This window comes from Coturnix japonica, chromosome 5 (assembly GCF_001577835.2).
Source record: "Coturnix japonica isolate 7356 chromosome 5, Coturnix japonica 2.1, whole genome shotgun sequence".
Classification (NCBI taxonomy): Eukaryota; Metazoa; Chordata; class Aves; order Galliformes; family Phasianidae; genus Coturnix; species Coturnix japonica.
Window position 1 is genome coordinate 43,508,731 of NC_029520.1, and position 22,813 is coordinate 43,531,543.

The following is a 22,813-nucleotide window of genomic DNA, read 5'->3' on the forward strand; positions in this document are numbered from 1 at the left end:
AAAAAAAAACAAAAACAAAAAGCATTCTGCAATGGAGTCTGAGGGGGCTGCAGTGGGGGCTTGGGGTTTTTTAGAGGGTTTTGGGGTTTATTGCTTTATCCTCTTTTCACAAAGAGGCCCTGTACCATAAACATTAATCACACGCTATATTCTGCCTTTTAGTCTTGAACAATTATGAGTACAGTTTTGTGATCTTTAGCCATATTTACTGATACTCAAAGGCAGATTCTATCTTGTTAGATTGTTATAAATGGGACCCCAGGGAATCGGCGCACAGGCTGAGGCAGATGTGAGAGCCTTCTCAGAGCTTGCCTGCCTTTCAGCTTTCCACAGTCAAAATTATGAATGTTTTTGGGGGAAAAAAACAAAACAAAACAAAACAAAAAACAACCTTTAGATTCCTCTGCCAGATCTTAACAAAGAGTTGTCCATAGACTTAAAAAGTTACATTCTGCTGAACTTAAGACTTTCCAACGTTAGCTGTTCAGTTTCAAAATGTGGCTTACATGTGCTAGCCATTTGTATCACAAACGTTTCAGACAGACATAGCAGAGGTCTCTTGTTATAAACCATTAAAGAGTAAAAAAGAAACCCACAAATTCTATCTCATTCTCTCTTAGTTAAATATATTGTTTCTGGTCCAGACCTGTTTCACAATACCATAAAATAGAGGCATGTTTCCGACACTAGATTTGAGAAGCTGTCACATTAAAGGTAAACTTTTAATCTGCTGTAGACAAACAGCACACATTTTTATTTCCTGAGTAACAGCTTTGGAGAAATGTTTAAACAAGAATTTAAGAGCTTTGTGGTAAAGCCACATATAGAGGTCTCAGACAGCTACTAGGTTTGAGCTTCTTTTCTTTGTTGTTGCTCATTTTTAATTCTCTAAATAACCTACTTAAAAGTAGCCTTCCAGGAGCAGAATAACCAAGACTCACAGTAAGGTGAACTTCTTGGCTTGCATTAATTTCTACTTCATAAAAAAAGAAATGTTTGAACTGAAACGCAGGCCTGAATTTCTAGCCATTCATCCTCACCTTTTTATTTTCTCGGGACTTGCAATCGAATGCTCTAAAGAAGATAATTGTCACACAATTAGTAACACATTAGTCCTTCGATATTTTTAATAGCAACCCAGGTTTTTCCCCAGGGCACTTAAAAATGGCAGGCTCAGCTACACTCTCCTTTTTTCTAACTCCCATGCACTTTCTTCTTTAAAAACCTCCCACATGCATTTCGCTTGGTCTGAAAGTACCAGCACAGATCTTCATCCTGCCAACGCTTACAGACATGCTTAACTTTCTGCACATCAGTAATCTCGCTGAACGCAAGAGGACCATTTGAGTACCTACAGCTCGGAGCAAGCAAAGAGTGAAACTGTGCCTTTGCTGAAGCCAGTGGCAAAACCCCCACTGCTGCCAATAAGGTTGTGATTTGATATCGAGTTTGTTGCAGGATTGGGACCGTCCTCATTTTAAGGTACTTTCCCAAACTCTTTTTCATTTTTCTCCTTTTTTCTTCCTGCTGTTTTTCCCCCTCACCTCCCACACTCGCTCTTGTGGGGCCCCATATTGAGACCACTTGAAAACTTCTGCCTTTCAAATCCCTCCACCAGGGAAACCCCCTCGCTGAGACAGGAAACATCCTTTGCAGGTAAAGCTAAAAGAAACTATTTTGCCCCGCTGTGTGCGTTTGAGTAAACTAATTAAAACCTGGGAACTTTGGTTCCAAACGATGCCAAGAAGCAATTGTTAATATGAGCTGAAGTGAAATGGGAAGCTCCAGACATTTAAAATTAGCTGTAGGGAAAAGAAGGGGAAAAAAAAAAGAAAGAAAAAAAAAATGCAATCAAAGAATTTTTTAATTTTACTATAAAGCTGATGCAGTGCAGCTTGGACTGCGCGGGGTTAAAATGAGTTTGGAAGCAGCAAAGGGGGAAATCGCTGCTGAAAAGCAGAGGAGGGGGAGCAGCAGCAGCCGCCTCGGAATCGATGCAGTGCTGTGAAGAGGAGGCAGAAGTGAGCAAACCAGCTGAACTGCTTGCAGAATTAATCAGTAACAAAGAGACCGGAGCTGTTGGCGGGCTTCAGCCCTTGAACCTGGACTCTGCTCTATAAATTTCAACTTGGAATGGCTCTCTACTTGTTGAAAGACAGGTTGGCTCCAGGCCAAGCCATAGGGGGAAAAAAGAAAAAAAAAAGCTAAAAAAGATTCTTTCTTGCTCAGGAAACTTCCCTTCAGTTTCTAACTCTTTTTATGAGCTAGTAATAGGGCACTCCAGAAAACGGGAAACGGAAGGCGGGTATTGAAAGCAAAAAAATGAGCCGGGAGTTGTTTTAATAAAGAAAATAAAACAAGTAGGTGCTAAATGCAAACCTGGATCTTGCCTGCACATAAGTACATCAGCCCAAACAGAAGACTTCGGAGAACCCTGCCAATAATTCAAAGGAGACTTTTACAGTTATATTAGCTGGCTACAGGTTTGACTGAAAATAATAAATGTCTCAAAGGAAGAACAGGGCTGTTCAATCCCCATCTGCTGCCTTGTCTTGTTCTCTTATCCCCCACCACTCCACCTTGTTTAAATGACCATCACAAAAGCAGTGGGTATTAAAAAAATGTAGATCTAAAATGCATATCTTTTCTTCCATTTCTCCCTTCAAACAGGAAAATGCAGAACTGATGCTCTCCTCTACCTCTGCTCACTGCAGCTGCAGTCACCGGTACCTTCCCAACACAGTGCTTTTCCAGCATGAGCAGACAGGGAGTGGGCTGGGGCTGAGTGAGGGGATGATGTGTGGAGGGGGGAGCTGTCAAAGTGGAAAGAAAGAAGGCAAACATCTATTCAGAGGCCAGACACACTGAGCAAGGTCAGCTGCAGAGGCACAGCCCCTCACAGTAGCTCTGCAATTACATCCAAAGTCTGCATAGCACTAAGAGTCCCGGGATCTGCATGCAGCGGCTGGATCGGAGGATCTAGGGCAGCGGGAAGAAGGTGTATAATGATTTTAATTGCTCTTCTGAGATGCTAAAGAGTAGATGAGATGCTCTTTAGCTAGAGCAGGGGGCTGATGCTCTGTACTGCTTGCAAGAATATGCACAGATAAAATACGCTAATGAGAGAGTGGAGAGAGAAACATGGTAAGTGCTAGCCGTGATCAAAAGGTGAAAAAAAAAACTGAAATAAAATGCAGCCTAATCAGAGCACGGAGGACAGGGAAACACAATCTCTCCACCAAAAGTGGCTGTTAAGTTAAATTAGATTAATCACTCCCACCTACCTTCCTCCCCAAACACCCTTATTTTTAATGAAGGGGCTTACTCCTGTAATGCTGAATGCTGGCCAAGCTGCTGGACATTTAAAGCTATATTTGTAACACGCCTGCGACACACACACACATCCTGTGCTTTCCCTTTCCAAGAAAATTGGGATCTGCTACTTGGTAGGTCTTTTTCCATCAGCACCTTTTTCATGACCCTGCTGAGGGACCGCTGAGTAGTGTCCCCCACATCTCACTCCAGAAACAAACAACCAAATGCCAGAAGAGAGAAGGAGCGAGTTTAAGAGCTGCTGGGCTTAGTAGTGGTTTGTGCCGATCACACTTGAATCTTTCTGCAAAGGCATACATGCAAAGAGGAAAAAACAACAACCACTAAGTAACCACTTCACATCTGCCATTAAGATTATTAAACTTCTTACAAGCGGTATTTACCCCACCTTCCCCACTACACACAAACACACACACACCCCCAAGCTCTCCAGCGTGGCAACTGAGAGCCAAGAAAGCTCTCCTCTCCCTGCTGCAGCAACCGCATTTATTCCTGTTAAGGGGTTAACGATTCGTTTCCACTACTTCTCTCGAGAAAACCTACAATGAAAACATTGGCTCACGAAAGTGTTCTCACTGCCAGAATGCCACAGCGCGAGTGAAAAGTCCGTTTTGTTTTCATTACATCTCTGGGATTTCCGGCTTAACTCCTGAGCTTAGACACCAAATCCCTAGATACCCCACCCACCCACTTTAAAAAAAAAAAACCACACTTATGCTGCACAGCCCACCAATTACCATTTGGAGGGTGGGAGGAAGCGGGGAGAAGGAGCCATGCTGAAAATGGTGCTCTCATTGGAGTGAACATGTGTGCCTCCCAAGCTCTGAGAGCTACCCAGTGTCTCCAGGCATGCAGGGTTGTCCGCTGAGAAATGCAGTTTTTATTTCCATACATGGCCTCTCTCCTGTATTTCTCACCCCCCATCTTCCCACTCTGCCACAGAGCTAGAACTCAACCCCGAATCTATGCCCTCACAAGTGATGTGATGTGACATAGAAATCCAAGCATTTCTTGTACAAAAGGTATGATTACTTCACAAGGTTGTTGTTGTTGTTGTTGTTTTCCTCCAGTTATGATAGAAAAATGTTCCAATCTCAAAAAAAAAAAAAACACCAGAAAAGTTCAGCCTTTATGTCACAGCCGATTTGGTCACTGTGTGTATAGGCAGCACAGTTCAAAAATGGGCTGAGAAAGAAAAACAATCAATGGAAAAGGCACGAAGGGAGGCTACCTCACACCATAGCAGTGCTTCTGTCCTGCTGAAGAGAAGGAACCATTTCTGTGCCTTTATGTATTTATTCACCACGGGAGAGTTCCAGCAACTTTTTGCATCTGTATGGGAGCTTTTCTGTTTCATAGAGCTTCTGTGCAACCAGCTTTCCTTTCTCTATATTCCAGTGCAAAATTCCCCTGCAAAATCATGCAGACTCCTCTCTTGCAGGCAGTGTTCCTCTGAGCACACACGCCTATTATTATTAGTCACATCAAAACAAATGCCAAAGCAGTCTATATGATTATTAGGCTCTACTTTTACTTTGCTTCTGACAGCTCCTGGCAAAATTGTCAGGAAAAATGACTAATGACTGGCTGACCAGTGCCTTTTCATCACTCACCATTAGTGTTTTCAAAAATCTACCAATCTTTCCATGCTAATAATGATCAAAGAAATACACACAGTTACTGGTCTCCCACACATGGCCCGAGCAATTTCACAAGAGATCCCAAAGGAAAGCAACAAAACTTTTTGCTGGGTGACATTCTGTGTGGACTCTACCTCTGAATAAGTTTAGAATCAGAAGAGGGAAATGGCAGCGCAAATTTGATGCAAATGAGCAAATTTTGCTCTTACTGAGTTACTCCAGACACATGTCCACTTCAGAACAAATGGACCAAGCGACCTTCTTAAAATCTCTCATCAGCCTGCAAAACGGCACTTCTGTCATAAAGGTTTTGCCTAGTGTTGTCACAAGTACAGCCTAAGTAAGATGACTATAAGTAGGAGTGATTAGAAAGAAAAAACACCAGCAGTGAGCTCCCTTTTTCCAGTTCGGCACCCTGTGCTGAGGGCAGGTCCCTGCCCACGCGACTCAGAAGATCTGGTAGCGCACCACTGCTTGCAGGGGAGTTAACCAAGGGGAACCAAGGCAGCATGGGGCCAGTGGGACTCTATGGGCAGCTGCTCCACTCCTGCACCATTACTCACCCTGCCTGCCCATGGGAGTTCTGCTAACCACGTGCAGAAGGCAGAAAATAACTTTGAAAAACAGGATGGCGAGAGGAACAAAACAAAATAAAAACTGGCAGGGAGAACTGAGGGCATAATATTCCTCAATGCCTTTTTCTTTTTCTTTTTTTTTTTTTTTTTTTAGCCTATTTTTAAAACTCAGTGTGATTAATTTCACACTTGGCTATCACAGATGCTGGGAAAGCCTCTGCCAGACCCGGTGCATGGTGAGGCTGGACCCCAGGCAGGACACAACTGATGGCACTGTGGTGACAAACGTCAGGGAGGGCGGCCAATGGGCCCTGGGCAACCACAGTGGAGAGGATGAGAAGACAGCGCTGGAGCAGTGCCACATGGGTGTGGTGAAGTTCAAGCAAGGGGAAATAAGTTTCGTAAGAAGCAGGTTTCTCACCTTCAGCTATTCCCCAGATTAGCATGGTGCTCACCAGTGCCTGCACGGGACACACTGGGCAGCACCAAGCTGCCATATCCATGATTCAGAGAGGCTGCAATAGGGCAGCGGCTCTCTGTGCAGAACTGCCTGTGAGACAGAGCCTTTATGGGGACATGTATACTATCTTCAGCATCAGCACATCCCTGTGTGGGCTGCTGGGCCACCTTCAGGAATATTTCCCTTTCCCCATCCTTCCTTCTAGTCCACCATCCCACTGCAGCCAGGGGAAATACCATAGAGGGGTGCTGAGTGCTCCCCAGGGATTCCCCATAGGGGCCACTTGAGAGGTTCTGTTACCACCACAGCCCCACATACAGCCCGTGGCCTGCAGAGCCCTCCAGACATCTCCTGCCTCAACACTGGCACCACGGGAAGGCCCCATGCCGTGCCCTGCCTGGCCCCACTGGCAGCCTGAGGGATTAAAACTGTCAACATTTCGGCGGCCCCTCGTCATGCTTGAAATGCAACCTGGAAGCCACCCAAGAGGAGGGCGGCCAGAGCCACCAGGCTTGCACCTGGGCAGGGAGCCCCAGAAGAAAGCCGGGCTACCCCAGCATGGCCCCCATGCTGCCTCTGGCGCAAGTAAGGCTATGGGTGAGATCAGCTGCCTTGTTTTTCTCCCTGTCACCCAAAGCAGAAGCTCAGCCGAGGCCTCTGGAGACAGAAGGTTTGTTCATTAACCCGCTGCCAGCCCCATTGCGCCTGACACTTTCATGCACCCCCTTCCCCGCAGCATCCATGCTGCTCAAAGGCACCAATTAGCAAAACACGTTGCTAAACACCTGACAGAGCCACAGAGGAGTAGGAGGAGGAGGCCAGGTAACTCCTCTGCCACCAGGGAACGCCTGGCAGGCACGAGGGAAGGAACAAGCCTGGAAAAGCCTCATGAAGGGGATTTCAGCTGCAGCCCAGGTTTCTCAGGCTCTGTTACCACACGTTTCTGGAAGCCTCTTCTTCCCTGCATGGCGCTTTTCCTAGCCTGGCTTTGACAGGGCACTCCTGCCAGAACCACCAGACTGGAGAGGGGCTGAAAGCAGAACCCAGTGCCACAGCAGCCCTGAGAAGGGGAGAGGGGCACTAAGGATGGCCCCAAGTGCTTCAGTGTCCAGGGGACTCTTTCCATCTTGCCCAGCATTGCTGCTGTCAGCCATGGGTTTCTTTCAGTCTGTGGTTCCCTTGCCTCGTGTGTGAAGGCATCATGATGGCTGCCTGAGTCCTGTGGCTAATATGGGTGCACGGGTCCATAATGGTACATTATAAGTGAATGTCTCAGAGTAGACAGCAATAATAATTAGCTGTCATGATTTGAAAAAAGGATAATCCATGCCATTGAGTTAACAATCACTCACACAACACACATGGATTTAACTAATCTTAATTTGGAGAAAAATAACAATTCTAAATATATCAAATAGCCTATTTCATGGCAACCTGCAGCGGTGTTTATCTCTGGCTTCCAGCACATGAGAGTTATTTAGTTTCTCTCACTGGCAGTTTTACCATTCAAAAGCCTGAAATGAACATTCATGGAGCAGGGGTTGCAGTTAAATCCTGCCTCTGACAGGGAGCCTTTTTTTCATGATGCACATCTAGTTCAAGTACATAATGTATGGAGCCCAGCGTTGGCGGCTGGGACAGGATGAATGAGGAATTCAAATCAACTCCCTTCTTATTCCTTGCACTGTCTTTGCAGAAATTAACAACACTGTCTTAACGAACCTCTGCTGCTGGTGTTGTCATGTGTCTGTGAGGGTACGCTGCCCAGAGCAGAGAAAGGGAAGATACCATCAGTCACAGAACAGCAGGAGCCACATTTCCAGGTCCCTCTTCAGCAAAAACCGCTCATCTAGTCAAGCCCAAGATCTCATAAATATGAAAGCTAGGAAGAGATACAAAACACAGCGGTGATCAAACTTTTCCAGAGTACCTGCTACTGGTGAAGTGAAAGAAGCAGCAGCTGATAACTCTTGGCTAACTCATTGGCCTTGCTTTGTTTTGCTGTGCAACAATCTGATACATCTTCTCGATGCTATCATATCCTCCGTATGAGAGGCAGAACTGATTTTCAAACAGGTCAGCCAATTTGAAAAAAGCCTTTACAGGCAAGGCACTTCCTCACAGTGGCAGCTAACATGTTAGCACATACCCTATGGACAGGGGTAACTACACAAAAGACCCTTGAAAAGCTTGGATTTGCAAGTTACCAGTCCAGGAAAGATTGCAGAGTTCATTATCAGAAAATCTTTAAAAGCTGATTGCAGAGATAAAGTTGCCAATATCTCTACTGAAATCTAGAAATGTCAGTTGGAGATTTGCATTGCATGCATGCAAAGTCTTGCAGATTCCTGAGCTCTACCTGTCTCCCTGTAAGCAGCAAAAGGTCTGTTATGTGGTCAGAAGGGATTTAGTGACCAGAGCAAATGGAGTTACGAAGAAATAAAGAAAGAAAAGTGAAAAGGGGAGTGAAGACCTCACAACTAGAGAGCACCTTGCATCAGTATTAATACTTGGTGAGGTGCCGCATCCCAGCACCTTTGTGCCCAGAGGGAAGAAAGGTGCGAGGGGCAGAGCCATGCTCAGCGCTTGATGTACCCTGGCTACGCTCAGCTCTGGGAAGCTGTAACATTTTGCGGCTTAGTCACACAGCAGAAGGCCGCACAAATCATTTCAACCAAATAAGAAGGTCTACAAAAATAACATGAGATCAAGGAGAGGAGCTGAAACCTATTTGAGGGCAGCGGCGGTGGCAGCATATTTCAGGGAGCCAGAGAGGCGAGAGGGTGATTTCTGGTTTCCCTCTTCAAATATAAAGACTCAATTATCTTTGAACAGCTTGCTTTACACATGAATTGACACATTTATTTTACAATAAATAACTGAAAGTTATCTATGTTTCCTTTACTGTTAATCTACACAAAGAAATAATAAACAGAGCTTGTCTACAAAAATGCAACTACTGCAGTCCTCAGAATTCAATTAAGCTAAAATAATTAATGCTTCCACCATATTAAATTACTTTATACATTTGAGCCACTGAAGTTTTTTTCATTCTTTAATCTTTTTCGCCTTTTTATTTAATAATAATAATTTTTTTTTAAAAAAAGTTATTTTCAAGGCAGGGGGGGCTTGTCTAGGAGGGGGAAAAGGAGCACGATTTGCTGTTAAAATGTAATGGTCTCCTTTAGCTGACACAGCATGTAGAGTGTTTTGTGCCTTTGATTAAAATAACATTTTAAATGCTTTGAACAAACATATCTCCCCATACTTCTAAGGGATTATTTTACATATTTCTTGGTGGAATAAAGAAATTCATTCTTCCTGTCGCAGTACAGAAAGGCTAAGAATATCTTTCGTCACATATAAAGTAAAAATACTGTAGGCTGTTGCATTATTACCAAAAAAATAAAAAAATAAAGGGAAGGGGGTGGCGAGGTGGGAGAAAGCTGCCTTAGAGATTAAGTTTCCCTTTTATGAAATCGTATTTAGTCTCTTTTTTTAACAAATCTAACAACAATGCTCTACAGCCGCTCACTGGGAAATACCTTTAATGTTAAATGCAGATTCTGATTTTCTTGGCTAATGCAGAAAGCCTTTCTATTGAAATATAAATAAGGGGTTTGGTATATCCCACTAAAGCCTTTCCAGTGAATGACTTCTGTGGGTTTTTCATGGCTACCCTCCATGGCTGTAATGTGAGGCTTTTATCCTACTATTGAAAACTATCCGTTGCTATTAAAAAAAATATGGAAGGACACTGCACCTTTTATCTCAGAGCTGGGTTCCTAATTGAGAAAGCATTATTACTGCACTGTTTAGTGGATGTCCCTATCTCCATGCACTGCTGCGAAAATGCCAATCAAATGATAAACCCTTTTATTTTTCTCAATTCAGAATCTTTCCAACGTATTTTCATTTGATATTCAGTTTAGTCTGAAAGAGATTAGGTGCTCCAGATTGGCTTTTAATACTTTTTTCTATGACTTTTCCGCATGTGAACATAACCTTCACCCCTCTCCTGAAGATTTTCCACGCGGCAAAAGTTCTGCTTGCGCTGATGCTGACCCCCAGGAGCTGGGATGGGACAGCACCCTCTGAGCTGAACATACCCATTAAAGTACTTTGTTTTGGACTGAACTTGGGCACAGGTTTGTAAAAGGTGAGATCTGGAGTACAGCTACAGCGTAGTTTTCCTGGACCAACCTTACTAAGCACTTGGTACCCACTGCAAGAGGCTGAGCACAAGCAGCTTGCAGGTATTGGGAATGCTCAGCACCACTCAGGAGGCCTTCAGCAGGCAGGAGAAGAAGCAGCTCCCGAATACTTCTTCTCCCATCAATTGTGAAGGAAATCTAGCCCTCAGAAAGCTGTTACACCACGAGGGATTCATCTCTGCCAGGAAATGCATTTACAGCTTCTAAAGGATAGGGTAAGAATGAGGTCAGGACTTACGGTACGGATGCTTTCAGTGCTACAGCAGAGTCTGCCTCTGCTATTACCCCCCCAAAGCTACCAGCTGCCCTGTATTGAGGTGATGCCTGCACCCTTAAAAATTCCTGGAAGATGAGGTAGTCAGTGGGTGGGACAAGCCCCTTTCTACTAGGTAGGTCACCTGGAAGTCTGAGGACTGCAGAAGTTCAAAGCCCACATCTCAGTTTATACAATGACCAAACCATTCAGAGGTGCTGGGGAGGGACTCACACACCTCCAGTGCTAAAAGAGAGAAAGCTGAAGCTTTGATTGTAAAGATAGGAGCTTAGTACTGCTCTTGTGGGAATACCCTCGTGGGAACATCTCTACTACAGACAGGTTTCTGGACTGTCAGATCTAATCCTATAGGACACTTCCTAGAGAAATTGGGATAGTGGCAGAAGTGACAATTTGCCACTGGTCTTCTGCACGGGATGCAGTCAATTTGAACATAAAGGACGATTTGAGGGGAGCTCCTGCTGTGTAACACAAAAAACCCACTCTCTAGCAGGGAGCACAGCCCTTCCTTTCACTGTGGCAAGCAGCGTGTGCTGTGCTACAAAGAGAAGAAATACCCTGTGCTCCAGAAGCTGCCCCGCATCACTCACTCTGCAGCAGCCATTCGTTTCCCAGCAGTTCACCCAGGCAGATGCCACTGCTGCCTGTCCACCACCAAGCCAGGGGGATCTGCTGAGAAAATGCCAACTGCTAAATTCTATCTGAGCACCATGGCTGAGGAAAAGGAAATGCCTGCAATCTGCTCATCTGGGCCATCTTGAGCTAGTCTCTTTCAAAAATCCCATTTGGGGATGTGCATGTGAATAGATGTGTCCTCTACTCAACTCCAACCATTTCAGAGGTCCAAGACAGGCAGCACAGGAAGTAACTCAGATTAGAAAGCAGAAGGACTTGATGAAGCCCTGCTCACCCCCCATAGCCAAGTCCTCTTTCCACCAGTGCCAGAGGGAAGAGGATTTTTCCATCGACTTCAGTGGTCAGGATGTCACCCTTCCCAGTGGGTTAAAAAGCACATTTGAACTGGACTGAACTGAGCATCTCACTGAAGTCCTCCTCCCTACACCGCTGCTACCTGCTTAAGGACACTCCTGAAATGGCTCCTCCACCCCCAACATTCTTCTTTACAATGTGTGTGCAAACTGCCCCTTGGCTCTCTGCAGAGGGATCAAGAACCCCTAGTGTCAGAGAGCTGACCCTGTGCAGAGATGTACTGGAGCACGTGTGGGGCAGACAACCCCTCTGAGCACCCCAGAGCAATGAGGGACCTCCAGGCTGATGGATCCTACAAAGACCTGTGGCTGAAACCTCCATTCCATGGCACTTTCTAGAGGGCTTTTGTTAAAAGATTACCTAGGCAGTTGATTGAGTGTAAAACATGCTGTACCTGCAATGTTCTCCTGCTTGGGGCAAATTCCTTTTGTAGGCGTGAGAAGACGGTCTTCTTCATCGGGTGTGACTTGGATCCCGATTTCCACTGGCTCTGACACTTTCCTGAGCTCGGCGCGTGAGGAGGGGGGAGGGCTGCTCTTATCCATGCTTTTTTCATAGCAGACACCACCAGTGCCATTGCACTGTTTTCTTTTGTGCTCTATAAAAACCAAGATGTCTCCCAGCGGGAAGTTCATCTGACACTGTCCACAGGTTAACAAGTCGGGGTCTGTCCCACCTGCAGCGATGCTGATGCCACCCGGCTCTGCTATTGCCAGGCTCTCATCCTCGTCGGCGAGTGCCGGTTCCACATGGTCAGCCTCTGCTTTATATGGACAAGGAGAAAGAGGGAGGAAAAGGGCAAGGGAAGAAGAGAAAGAAATTGCTTTGAGTGTTCACAGACACTGACGGATGCATCGCAAGAGGCCCAGCCCCCCCCACACACACACCCAAAAGAAGCCAAGACTGATTAGATCTTTCTTTCATTTTTCAGCTTTTCCACTCTCCCAGAATGATTTCAATGTATTTTGCAACCAAGCCTGCCTGAAACAAAATGGAAAGGCTGACCTGGCATAGCTTTCCTGACAGCTCCTTCCCACTGCTGCCAGCACTGCAAGGAGATCAGCAAAGAGCCATTTTGCAAACATTTGAGCCCTGAGTCACTTTCTGAAACAGTTCCTCTCTTTTTAACCCACCTTCTCATTCCCACTGCATCTCCCAGCCATCTGGCCAAGACCCCATCCAGCAAGTCTTACACACCCAAGCCTCTCCTTTAATTTCAGCGCAGGGAAAAAGCAGGGAGGGAAACCCTGGGCAAGCAGGGTCAGGCACATGACATCGGTACCACCACCTTGCCCCATTACAGACATCAGCAATGTGAAATGACTGCCCCTTGGCACAATGGGAGAGCAAACTATTTACTGGAAGGCAAGCAAGATGTATTCTCATGAGAAGTGAAGACGTTTCAAAAGTGTGTGCAGTGGGAAAGAGAGTAACACATTGGAACATTGGCTGAGCCCAAAATCTTCCTCTCATTTTCCCACTGCCAAATACCTGGGCAGCTGCTATTTAGCTTAGTGAATGCTTTTATAGAAATCTTGACCATGGACCTTGTGGACTTCATACCATTACCCTCAAAAGACTCTGAAAACATTTTTGAGTGACCTGAATCCGTTTCTAGGAAATAAGCAATTTCTCACCTTACCATGAATAAAATGCAGCTTATTTTAATGGGTATTTTGAAGATAATTCTTACATGATGAAATAATTATAGATCACAATCCATTTCTGGGGCAAAACTTGTTTTTTGTTTTATTTTCTCTTGTTCTGCTGTGTAACTGCCAAATCATACAAACCTTGGTCTTTACTTGGGCAGAATTTCCACTGACTTTTGCCTAAGGCTGTTTTGCCTCTGTGAGGACTATAGGATTTGGGCAGAACAAAACAGAGGAGCTAACAGTATGTAAATCGGCGAGTGAGACCTCTAATCGAATCAGGATTAAAGGAATAGTAGGAGAAATGTTCTTTATTGGCCTGAGTGTCTTGCTTATGGATTTCCTGGGGAAAGCAAGTTACACAAATAGCTCAGAGAAGTGAGACTGAGATAAGCAGATGTCATAATCCAGATCTGGATTCTCTTCCTGGACGAAGACAAAAGGAGTTTTGTCTCATTCTTCAGCAAATTGGGGAAAAAAATAAATAAATAAACAAGAATCATAGAAAAGGGACAAGAGGTAGAAGGTGAAATGCATTACCTGACAACAAAAAAAGGTTGAGCCTCAAAAAGGACAGGTTAGAAAAAGAATCATCCCTGTTTTCCCCCTCCAGAATAAATAATTGATTAGTGTATCTACCAGCTGTACTACAAATTACATAAGAGCAGAAAAACAGAGAGTACGGAGGGAACAGAAGGACTGAGCTCCCAGCAAAGGACTCAAGCACACCCCATCCCATGGAGCCAACAATGGGCAAAGGAAGGCTTTGGCTTCCCAGCTCACCCCAAGGTTACCAAACGCACTGTTTTAAAAACCCATAATTACTTTTTTTCCCCTTAATCTAAGTTTAAAGCGAGTTTGAAGACAACGCTACATAATTAATTCGTCAATTTATGTTATGAAAAGGTGCCTCCTTGCCTCAGTGAAAATGTAACCATAACCCTGTGCCGAACGGGGACTGCCAGGAAGAGAGCGGATGGCTGTGAAAAGTGTGTCACAATGCAAAAGGTAATTATTTAGTGCTGCGGTTCCCTTTAATGATCTAACATTGAGCAATATTGTTTATATTGAAGAGCGCTTGCACCTTTAATTACCAATTACATATACATCATTTTAGAGCCGAAAGAAAAGGACTGTGAAAAGGGTCCTTTAGAAACGCGCATGCTATTTCTAGGAAGAATTCCTATTAAGGAGGAGCAGAGTGTCAAAATATTAAAAAAGAAAAAATACACAGAGAGAGAGACATACACACACATACACAGACAGGAGATGGGACAAAGAGCTGGAAAAGACAACAGGAAAGTGGGAACCGAACCAAAGGTCGTAAGGAAAAAGGTGGCTGAGTGGGAAATGTTTGTTACGAGTTTCACGGAACGTTCCTGTAAAGCTTTTAGATTAAAGTCGGTCTCTCAAATTACAAAGGCTGAATTTTGGCATGTATATAACAAATAAAAAGAAAAGCACAGGTCTCAACTTTATTATCTTTTTGATGTGAGGATTTATTTATTTATTTATTTTTTCCCTGCAATTTAAACCATGCTCTTCAGAAAATGTAGCGAAACTGCTGCATTTGATAAGGGTCCTGACCATGCGGCTCTGCAAACATGAAGGAGGTTTTAGCAGCTAAACTGTTGAGAATTCTTTCCTTTCAGCTCCGCAATTCATTTGAATATTAGTTAAATCCACATATGCCTATTCACTTACACTCTCTCACTCTCTCTTTCCAAGGACTCTGCAATGGCACTTTTTTAAAATAACATCTGGTATTCCTTCACATTTTGGCAGTCATTGCCTTTACCGAAATTCAGCTTTTCGTTTGCTCGGTGAGCGAAGCCCTCGTGATCCGTAGTAATTGGGTTTCAAACTACCAACATTTTATTTGCCTCAACTCTGCGTCTGATTTTAGCTTAACAAATCGTCAAGCAGGAGACTGGCCGTAAACCCAACAATGCAGGAGCTATATTACAATCCCTTATTCAGAACATGGAAAACAGACATAAAAGAATGAAAAAACAAAATACTGAATAGATCTTCAGATGCATTTTATCCATGTCAATTTGCATTTATATTTTTTTAACTCAGAATAAAAAAAAAAAAAAAAGAAAAAGAAAAGAAAAGGTTTCCTATTGACAACTCAATTAAGCCATTAAAAAACCTACATTCAAGTAACATTACAGGAGAGATTTAAAACCCACAAAGGGAAAGAGAAAAAAGCCTGGAAGTCCAGCCCATAACGCACCAGGTCACGCCTGGTTAATACAGCAGCGGAGATCTTCTGCCGGTTAAGAAGTCCTTTAATAGCAATGGGGCAATTTAGGCCAGTCTCAATCTGAAGTTCTGACTCCACTTGTGTCTGTGGGTTTCAAATGAGTCGCTTCACATTATTTGAATTTAACTCTGTGGTTTAATTTCTGTTTGTTGGTAGCTGGGTTTGGGGGGAGGAGGGTGTTTCCTCGGGAGTATTTTATTTCATTTATTTATTTATTTATTTTAAGAAGGAAATATCGAGCCACACAAAAAAGGAGAATGGAAAACATCTCATCTCCCTTACGTGGGAAAAGGGGGGAAAGAAAATGTAAATAAGTTATTTCCAGGCAGGACTTGTGCCCGGGTTCTTCCAGGTGTGTTAAGGTGTGCCCGGCATTATCCCTGTGCCCAGAGGCTCCTCTAAAAGGCCCGACATCACCTCCCAGGAGAGAATGGTGATAGGGACAGGTGATCTATGGGGATATCGGAGACACTGCTGTCGTTCGGTGGCTTCATGAAATTAATGCAACAGGATGATCTAAATCATTTGCTTTACTTTGAAAAGCATTATGCATACTGCCTGGATTCTGAGCAGCATCTCAAAGCCTACAGTGCCAAAATGCAGCAGACAATTTTCTTAATTCCACAAAGGCACTGTCGCAAAACCACCAGCACTCCTCTTGCAGCGTGGTGACATCATTACAGCATACGCGCCCCATGCAAACAATACTCTTATGCCCAACATTAAAGCAAATGCACATGCTAACTACTTTCTGCCTGTCAAATGTCTCAAAACCATGCCCATTAGCAGTGAAAAAGACTGCTACTCAAAATCATCTCAACGGCCTCAGAGGACAATCCTGTAGATGCCTGTTCACAGGCTTTGCATGAAGCTGGGTCCAGCTACCGGTGATTTATTTTCTTGTGTTTTTATTGCACTGCAGATTGGAAGGTGCAAAGGAGTCAGAAAGTGGGCTTCTATCCCCTTTCTTTATTTTTTCCCCTACCCTGGTATAAAAGTGATGCAGAGGAAGGGGGAAGAGGGATGCTTTCGTGCTGGGCATTGTGTGTTGAACTCCTTCACTACCTTCCATTTCTGCAGTGAGGCCACAAACCTATACCAGAGGGGTTGGAGAAGCACTGTTAGTGCCCCATCTCCGAGTCGGGGTGCCCCCTTGGGATGAGCTGGGGATTGCCTTAGGGCCAGGAGCCCACACACAACTATTGCTGGCTTCGAAGAGAAGCAGGAGAGAGCACAAATAAGTGACTGCTCGTCAGGGTGTTGCCCAAAGCGGGCCTGAAAACGATGTCCCTTCCATCAACACCCACATGTCACATTTACTGTAACATCAACAGGCTTAGTGGAAATAGCTCGGATCACGCGTTCCCAAGCTGGGTTATCGCAGAGATCGGTGTCAGGATCCTCACTGCACAATGACTAACACCACATAGCAGGCGATACAGCCCCTCACAGCCCAAGTTTATCAATAACCCACTCCAGGTCCCTTTACAGCTGCAGGGTTCAGGGTTGAGTCCACAACTGCACCTTGCACCAGCATCACAGTAAGTGGTACCAGGTGCAGCTTAGCTGCCACCAATTCTTCATTTTTCCGAGGACAGAAAAACAAGTATTCAAATAAATTAAAAATAAAATTAACAACAACAAGCGTGAGGGTGAGTTGGCCGAAAGAGGCGACCTGGTGGGGAAGCCCCAGAAACAAACGGGTCGGCAGCTCCCTGCTACTTTTCAAGAGACTCTCAGCCGCATGCCAAGCGCACAAAGGCGGCTGGAGGAGCTGGGAGGCTCCGCCGTGCAGAGTCTCGCCGAGCGGAGCCCTGCACCGGAGCGCAGCGCGGAGCAGCAGGAGGAGGCCGGGGGGCACCTGTGGGGCCGGAGCCTCAGCCCCCCCTACCCCGGAGCACCCCTTAGAGCGGGGCCGTGTGGGGCCGGTGGATGGGGGACCCCCTGTTAATCCCCGCACGGTCTCCCGCGGGTCGGTCGGCTTTGCACAAGTGTCCCGAGTCACTCGGAGAGCGCTTCGGGCCGCCGCGCACACCTGGGACGGAGCGAGCCTGACCGTAAGGAGCCGAGCAAGGCACGGGGTTTGGGAAAAACGAGGAGGGAAACGGTACGGTAACCCCGCGGAACCAAAAGGGAACAAAAGCCACGAACATTCAAGGATCTGCACGGATCTCAGCGTTTGTCAGATGGCATTTCACCAGGAGCTCCACGCGGTGTTGGAGAAGGGAGTGGCGTGTCTCCTCCTAAGTAAACTATACGTTCACCAGAAAATATTTACTGCTTTTGAGAGCGTAAAATGCAGAGGGACTTCTATAGACTGCAGAAGCTGTAAATCGTCGCAGATAAAATGGGATGTGATGATGGGATCTAAAAGCACGCTTTGTTCCCCAGTGAATAGATTTGTTTTATTTAAAACTCAGCGACAACCAAGGAGAGAAAGGAGCGCTCGGTGCCACAAAGGCAGGAGCGGTGTTTTGGTGCGGGCTTTGAGCTGCCTTAGAAAGGGGTATGCGAAGCGCGGGTTCTTACCTAAAGGTTTAAAAGGCGTGATCAAAATTCTGTAATTAGTTCTGAACGCGTATTAAACACACGAGCACCCTGTTCTTTTTTAGAAATATCAGGCTCAAAAGAGCCTGTTTCTCCACTGTATGTGGAACACTGTTGCTCGTACACAATTTCCTTAAGCCTTTTTTTTTTTTTGCTCTTGTTGAAGCATATTCATTATAACATTCAGCGAATTTATGGCTTATTCCAGTGGCTTAGTAAAAGGGGTCATAAAAAAGTTAAGTAAACCAGTGTTTTTTTTTTCCTCTCCCTTAACTTTGGATTCCTTTTCTATCCTGCGCTGTCTGCTGCTTAGTCTTTGGAAAGTACCTTGGGCATATCCAGCACACACATACAAATTATCAGCTGCTCCAGGAAAAAAAAAAAAGGAATTTCTTGCACTGAGGCAACGACACAAAAGACTTGCATATGTCAAAAACAGAGAACTAAGTCCCTGTGAATGCTGCACCATTAATCAAATCCCCGATCTTGTGTCACTTTTGCCAGTAAAATGATGATATTCTTCTAACCCCCTTCTACTGGCGCGTGCCTACAACGCGTGAAGTGTGTCCCTCTGCTTTAATTTGTTTTCGAGCAGCCTGCTTTAGGCATTTTTTATATATTCCTTCAGAAGGAAAGAAAAAAAAAGAGAAGAAGAAAAAGCTGCTACTTAAAGCTCCAGCAAAGGTCTATAGCACGGAGCAGGCATCACTTCTGGGGAGGGAGAGAAGGGAGCAGACTGAGCTTTGGGTCTGAGCACACGGCTGGATTGAAGCTTGCAGCCGTGGGTGCAGAGGAACGGTGTGCAGCCTGCCCAGCTACAATCTAAGAAAGTAAATAAACACCAAAGAGGAAGGTGCTGTAGTAGGAGCAGCTGAATGAATCACGCGTTTATCAATGTGTGCCGTTATTGATGGCTTTTCCCTCCCTCATTAAAAAGGCACACATATATAAATCTCTCTGCAGCCAATGATGATACTTCACCAAGTGCTTTTATGGCATCAGTAACTTTCAGGCAGGCGGGGAGCCCAGCCACCGTTTGTTTTTCCACGCGCTTCACTCAAGGCTACTACCAAGACAGGACCAAGAGTTGCCGACATCTGCACTGCGGCCCTAGAGAAGTCATTGCCCCAGGAGGAAACTCTGGGGCAGAGAAGCAGGAGCCATCTTGGTGCTGGGAGGCTGCTGCTGGGCTCCAGCACGGAGAGTGGGATGGGAGAGAAGCGGATGAAAGATGGGAGGAAAGACAGCATGCATGTACATGTACATGTGCCGGGGGGCAGAGGCACAGAGGTGGAGGCGAGGGAGATTCTTGTTACTCTTCGTAAAAGTTAGCAGTTGTGGAATGGAAGTAAAGCTGCAATCAGCAAAGTTTGAGGGGTATGGGAGGGGAGAAAAGAAGGTTTCCTATCTCTGGGTGCCGTTCTCTCAGTGTCAGTGCTATGTCAGATGGGCTGTGGGCTTCCAACAGGCTCAATTCGAACATTAAATGAAGTAGAGAAATCATCAGATAAATTGCCGGCCCTCACTACCCAAGAGTGAAGGGTTTTTGTACAGTTGATGACAGCCCTGATCTTTCGTCTGACCTAATTTACTTCTCTCTCAGGTTAGAATAAAGCATGCCTTCCTGTCTCAGGATAATCTTCATCCCCATACCAAGTACTAAAAATAAGAATCTGCTTGTACTATGCTAACAATATCAGCATCTGATTAATTTCTCATACTGGGCAAAGTGAGCACTCTACTCAGACATCCAGCAATCGAAGCTTCTCATGTGCACGCCGTGAAATTACACGTTGGAGCAAGGAATGTCCCGCTAAAGTCTATCCATGGTGGGCAGTCAGACAGGCAGAGAAGAGCTTGGAAGAGCTGCAACTTCCACACAGTATATGTGAGGTTGTGCTTATCTCTTTAGGAAAGAAATGCTTCTTCTCATTTCATTTTATTTCATTTCTTTTCACTTGCAGAAGCTGCAGATTTTTTGTTATAAGGGCCTGAGCTACACATCAGCAGAGCCTCTGGGCAGGGGTAAGTGTGGCTTTTGCAGATGTGATCAACACCCAACTCAGTGTAGATCCATCTCCTGTGTTCTCTGTGTCTGTGCCCACTGAAAAAACAAACGCGGGCTTCCCCTCCTGCACAGAGACTTGCTGGTGTGCAGGTAGCGTTACCCCGATCTCTATCCGACAGCAACAAACTGAGAATTAAAACACCACGCATCGACAAGAGAAGGAAGGGGGGGAGGAAGAGAAAAAGAAAAGGAAAAAGAAAAAAAAAAAAGCATTGTTAAAAACTAATTTTAATTAAAAAAACTCCCGTCCGCCTGAGTCGATTAGCCGCGATTTAGCTAAAAATAGCTGCGCCTGCCTCGCAGCCCCTCACACCGAGCGCCGGGGAGATCTGCGAGTGAAAATCGATCCTCCAAGTTGAGGCTGCGAACACCGCGCGGCGGCCGCCGCTCCCGGCGCGGCGCATCCCGGCGCCCAGCGCGCATCGACGGGCTCCGAGCTCCCCCTAGTCGTCAGCAGCCGCCACTGGCGCGGGGCAGCCCGGCGGCACGGCTGCCAGCCAGCAAAGTTTATTTTGGAAAGTGTTTTCTATCAACAAACATCGCGGAGCGCGAAGCGATGGAGGTAGGAAATGGGGAAGAGGAAGCAACGCCGTGTGCGAAAGGTTTTTGTAGGCGATAAAGGTTCGCCAGCCGAGGAGGTGGCAACTGGAGTCGGGAACTGATGGCGATAATTTGTATGAGTTCTACCAGCGCACACTCCTCTAAGTCATAATTATTGTCAAATCTGCCACCAGACAACCCTTTGTTCTGCGAAGAAACAGACGTTTTGCACAAGACTGGGGCTCCGGCCACTCCCATTAAAGGCAACCGGGTTGTAAAACCTTTAAGACTTTTGGTTCTCAATGTTTAAAGCAGCCTGACTAAATATGCTCTTCATCTGCCGAGCGGCAAACAAATGCAAAATGATTTCTCACCCGCTGAACATCCATCTCAGCCACTGAGCACATCAAGCAAAGGATGGAGCAGCCCAGATTCACCATCTAGTCACTGCACAGCACTTTTATCAATATATTTTAAAAGCTCAGAAACTATGAACACACGCCACTATTTTTTCCATTCTCATGTCAAATACAAACAGATCCAAATGAAAAGCAACCTGGAAATCAACTGCACGCGGCCCCTTTCTTTCCTGCCCTATTTAGAGACGACACATGTAACGTCTTTCTAAGACACGTTCTGTGCACACTGTGCGGGTATCACGACCAAGGCGGCCATCACCAAAACGATTTCCTCTCTAAGCCTTCAGTCACAGCTTGCATTCTCTTTGCACGAGAGTTGGTTGCACTGGTGTGTGTGTGTTTTTTTTTCCGTGAGATAAAGCGGACTCGTGACGCTGCATCTAAACACATTTTAAGAGAAGCTACTTGAAGCAATTAGCAAAACTTTGACATGCAAAATAAAATCTGAGTGCTCCTTATTATTATTTTTAGTGCAAAACTATACAGGAAATTATTCCTTTTCCTAGGGAACCTGTTGACCAGGCAGTGAAGAGCCTTCTTGGGAACTGGCCCTGCACCTGCAGCCATACAGTCTCACTGCGCTTCTCCCTCTCAACCTTCTGCTGCTCTGAAGAAAGGTTCTCGCTTTGCCGCCTCCTGCAAACCTGCAGTCAGCAAGCTCTGCACATGCCCTCGCCTTTTGCATTTCCTTCAAACCCAAATGCAGAGCTGGTCTGAAGGCAGATTTTTCAAGTTCAAAAGGAAAAAAAAAAAATAAAGAAAGAAACAGAAAAAATATATAAAATAAAATCAGATCCAAAGCTGGAAAATCAGCAGTTAGAATCAAACCAAACTAACGCTTCTTTGCACAGAGCAGCTCTACAGCTCTGTTTCCTCTCCTCTACCTCATTGCCTCTCTTGCTTTGTCCACCCATCTAAGTGAGCTCAGCCACCAAGTTTGCTCTGTTCACCATCACCATGTTCTGGAGCTGCTCTGTGCTCTCCATGTGTTTCCCCTTTTTGTGCAGCACATGGAAGCACTGCAGGGCTGCCTGGGTGAGCCTGGCCAGGATGAACAGGCCGCTTTGCTTTGCAGTCTCAGGGACCAAGGTGCTAATGAGACACTGCAACTCTGGGGCTCAGCTCCACTGCAGCCTCTCTGCTTTTTGTGTTTGTTTGTTTGCCTTACAGTCAGGGTCTAAACATTTCTCTGAACACCGTGAGCATGAAACTAAATCAACTCCAGCTAAGCGGTGTCAGAAAACCCTTCTCTCATTTTCTCTCATCTCTCTCCCCATCTCCCTTTCCTTGCCTGGCACAGACCTCCGATCCATCCTGAAATGCAACTCTCCTGACAGATGCCAAAACCAGAGAGTGGGGGGGAGGGAAACAGAAGCCCAAGCTAAACATGACATAAATGTGAGATTTCTGAAAGCAGTTCTCAATCCATCCCGGCTTTAGGGGCTTGGCTTGGGGTTGAGTTTGTTCTGCTGCAAGTGTTTCACTTTCCTGCTGCTCACTACTTTCCCAATACCCTTCTCCAAGCTGCAAACTGCACCTCTACCGGAGCAGGGTGCAATCCCCCTCCTGCAGCCCACAGCTGGGGCTCAGTGCACTGCAATGCCTCTGTTCCCCCCAACATCAACACAGCGCAGCCCCCTTGGCTCCCACCCCCTCCTCCCCTGGATACCTTCCTTTTTTTCTGCCACTGCTCAGTATGCAGCATGATTTCTCCGCCAGCTTCCTTAGGATGGAGAGAGAGATAAACATAGAAGGGAGGAGGGAAGCTGCGTACCACTCTGCTCTCCATTCCTCCCCAGCCTCCCAGCTAAACCCATTGTACACGCAGCTCC

At 45.7% G+C, this 22,813-nt stretch overlaps 1 protein-coding gene across 4 annotated transcripts in view; it reads right to left on the reverse strand.

The window, feature by feature from the left end:
* Window positions 1-22,813, reverse strand: part of BCL11B (BAF chromatin remodeling complex subunit BCL11B) — a 92,713-nt gene that overhangs the window by 66,202 nt on the left and 3,698 nt on the right. For 2 of the 4 annotated variants that reach the window (XM_015865671.2, XM_015865673.2), the window contains exon 2: window positions 11,881-12,246. In XM_015865671.2, the coding sequence (XP_015721157.1) occupies window positions 11,881-12,246 (366 nt within the window). Of the gene's footprint in view, window positions 1-11,880; window positions 12,250-22,813 lie in introns of all 4 variants that reach the window. The other 2 variants (XM_015865670.2, XM_015865672.2) reach the window with 1 other exon arrangement.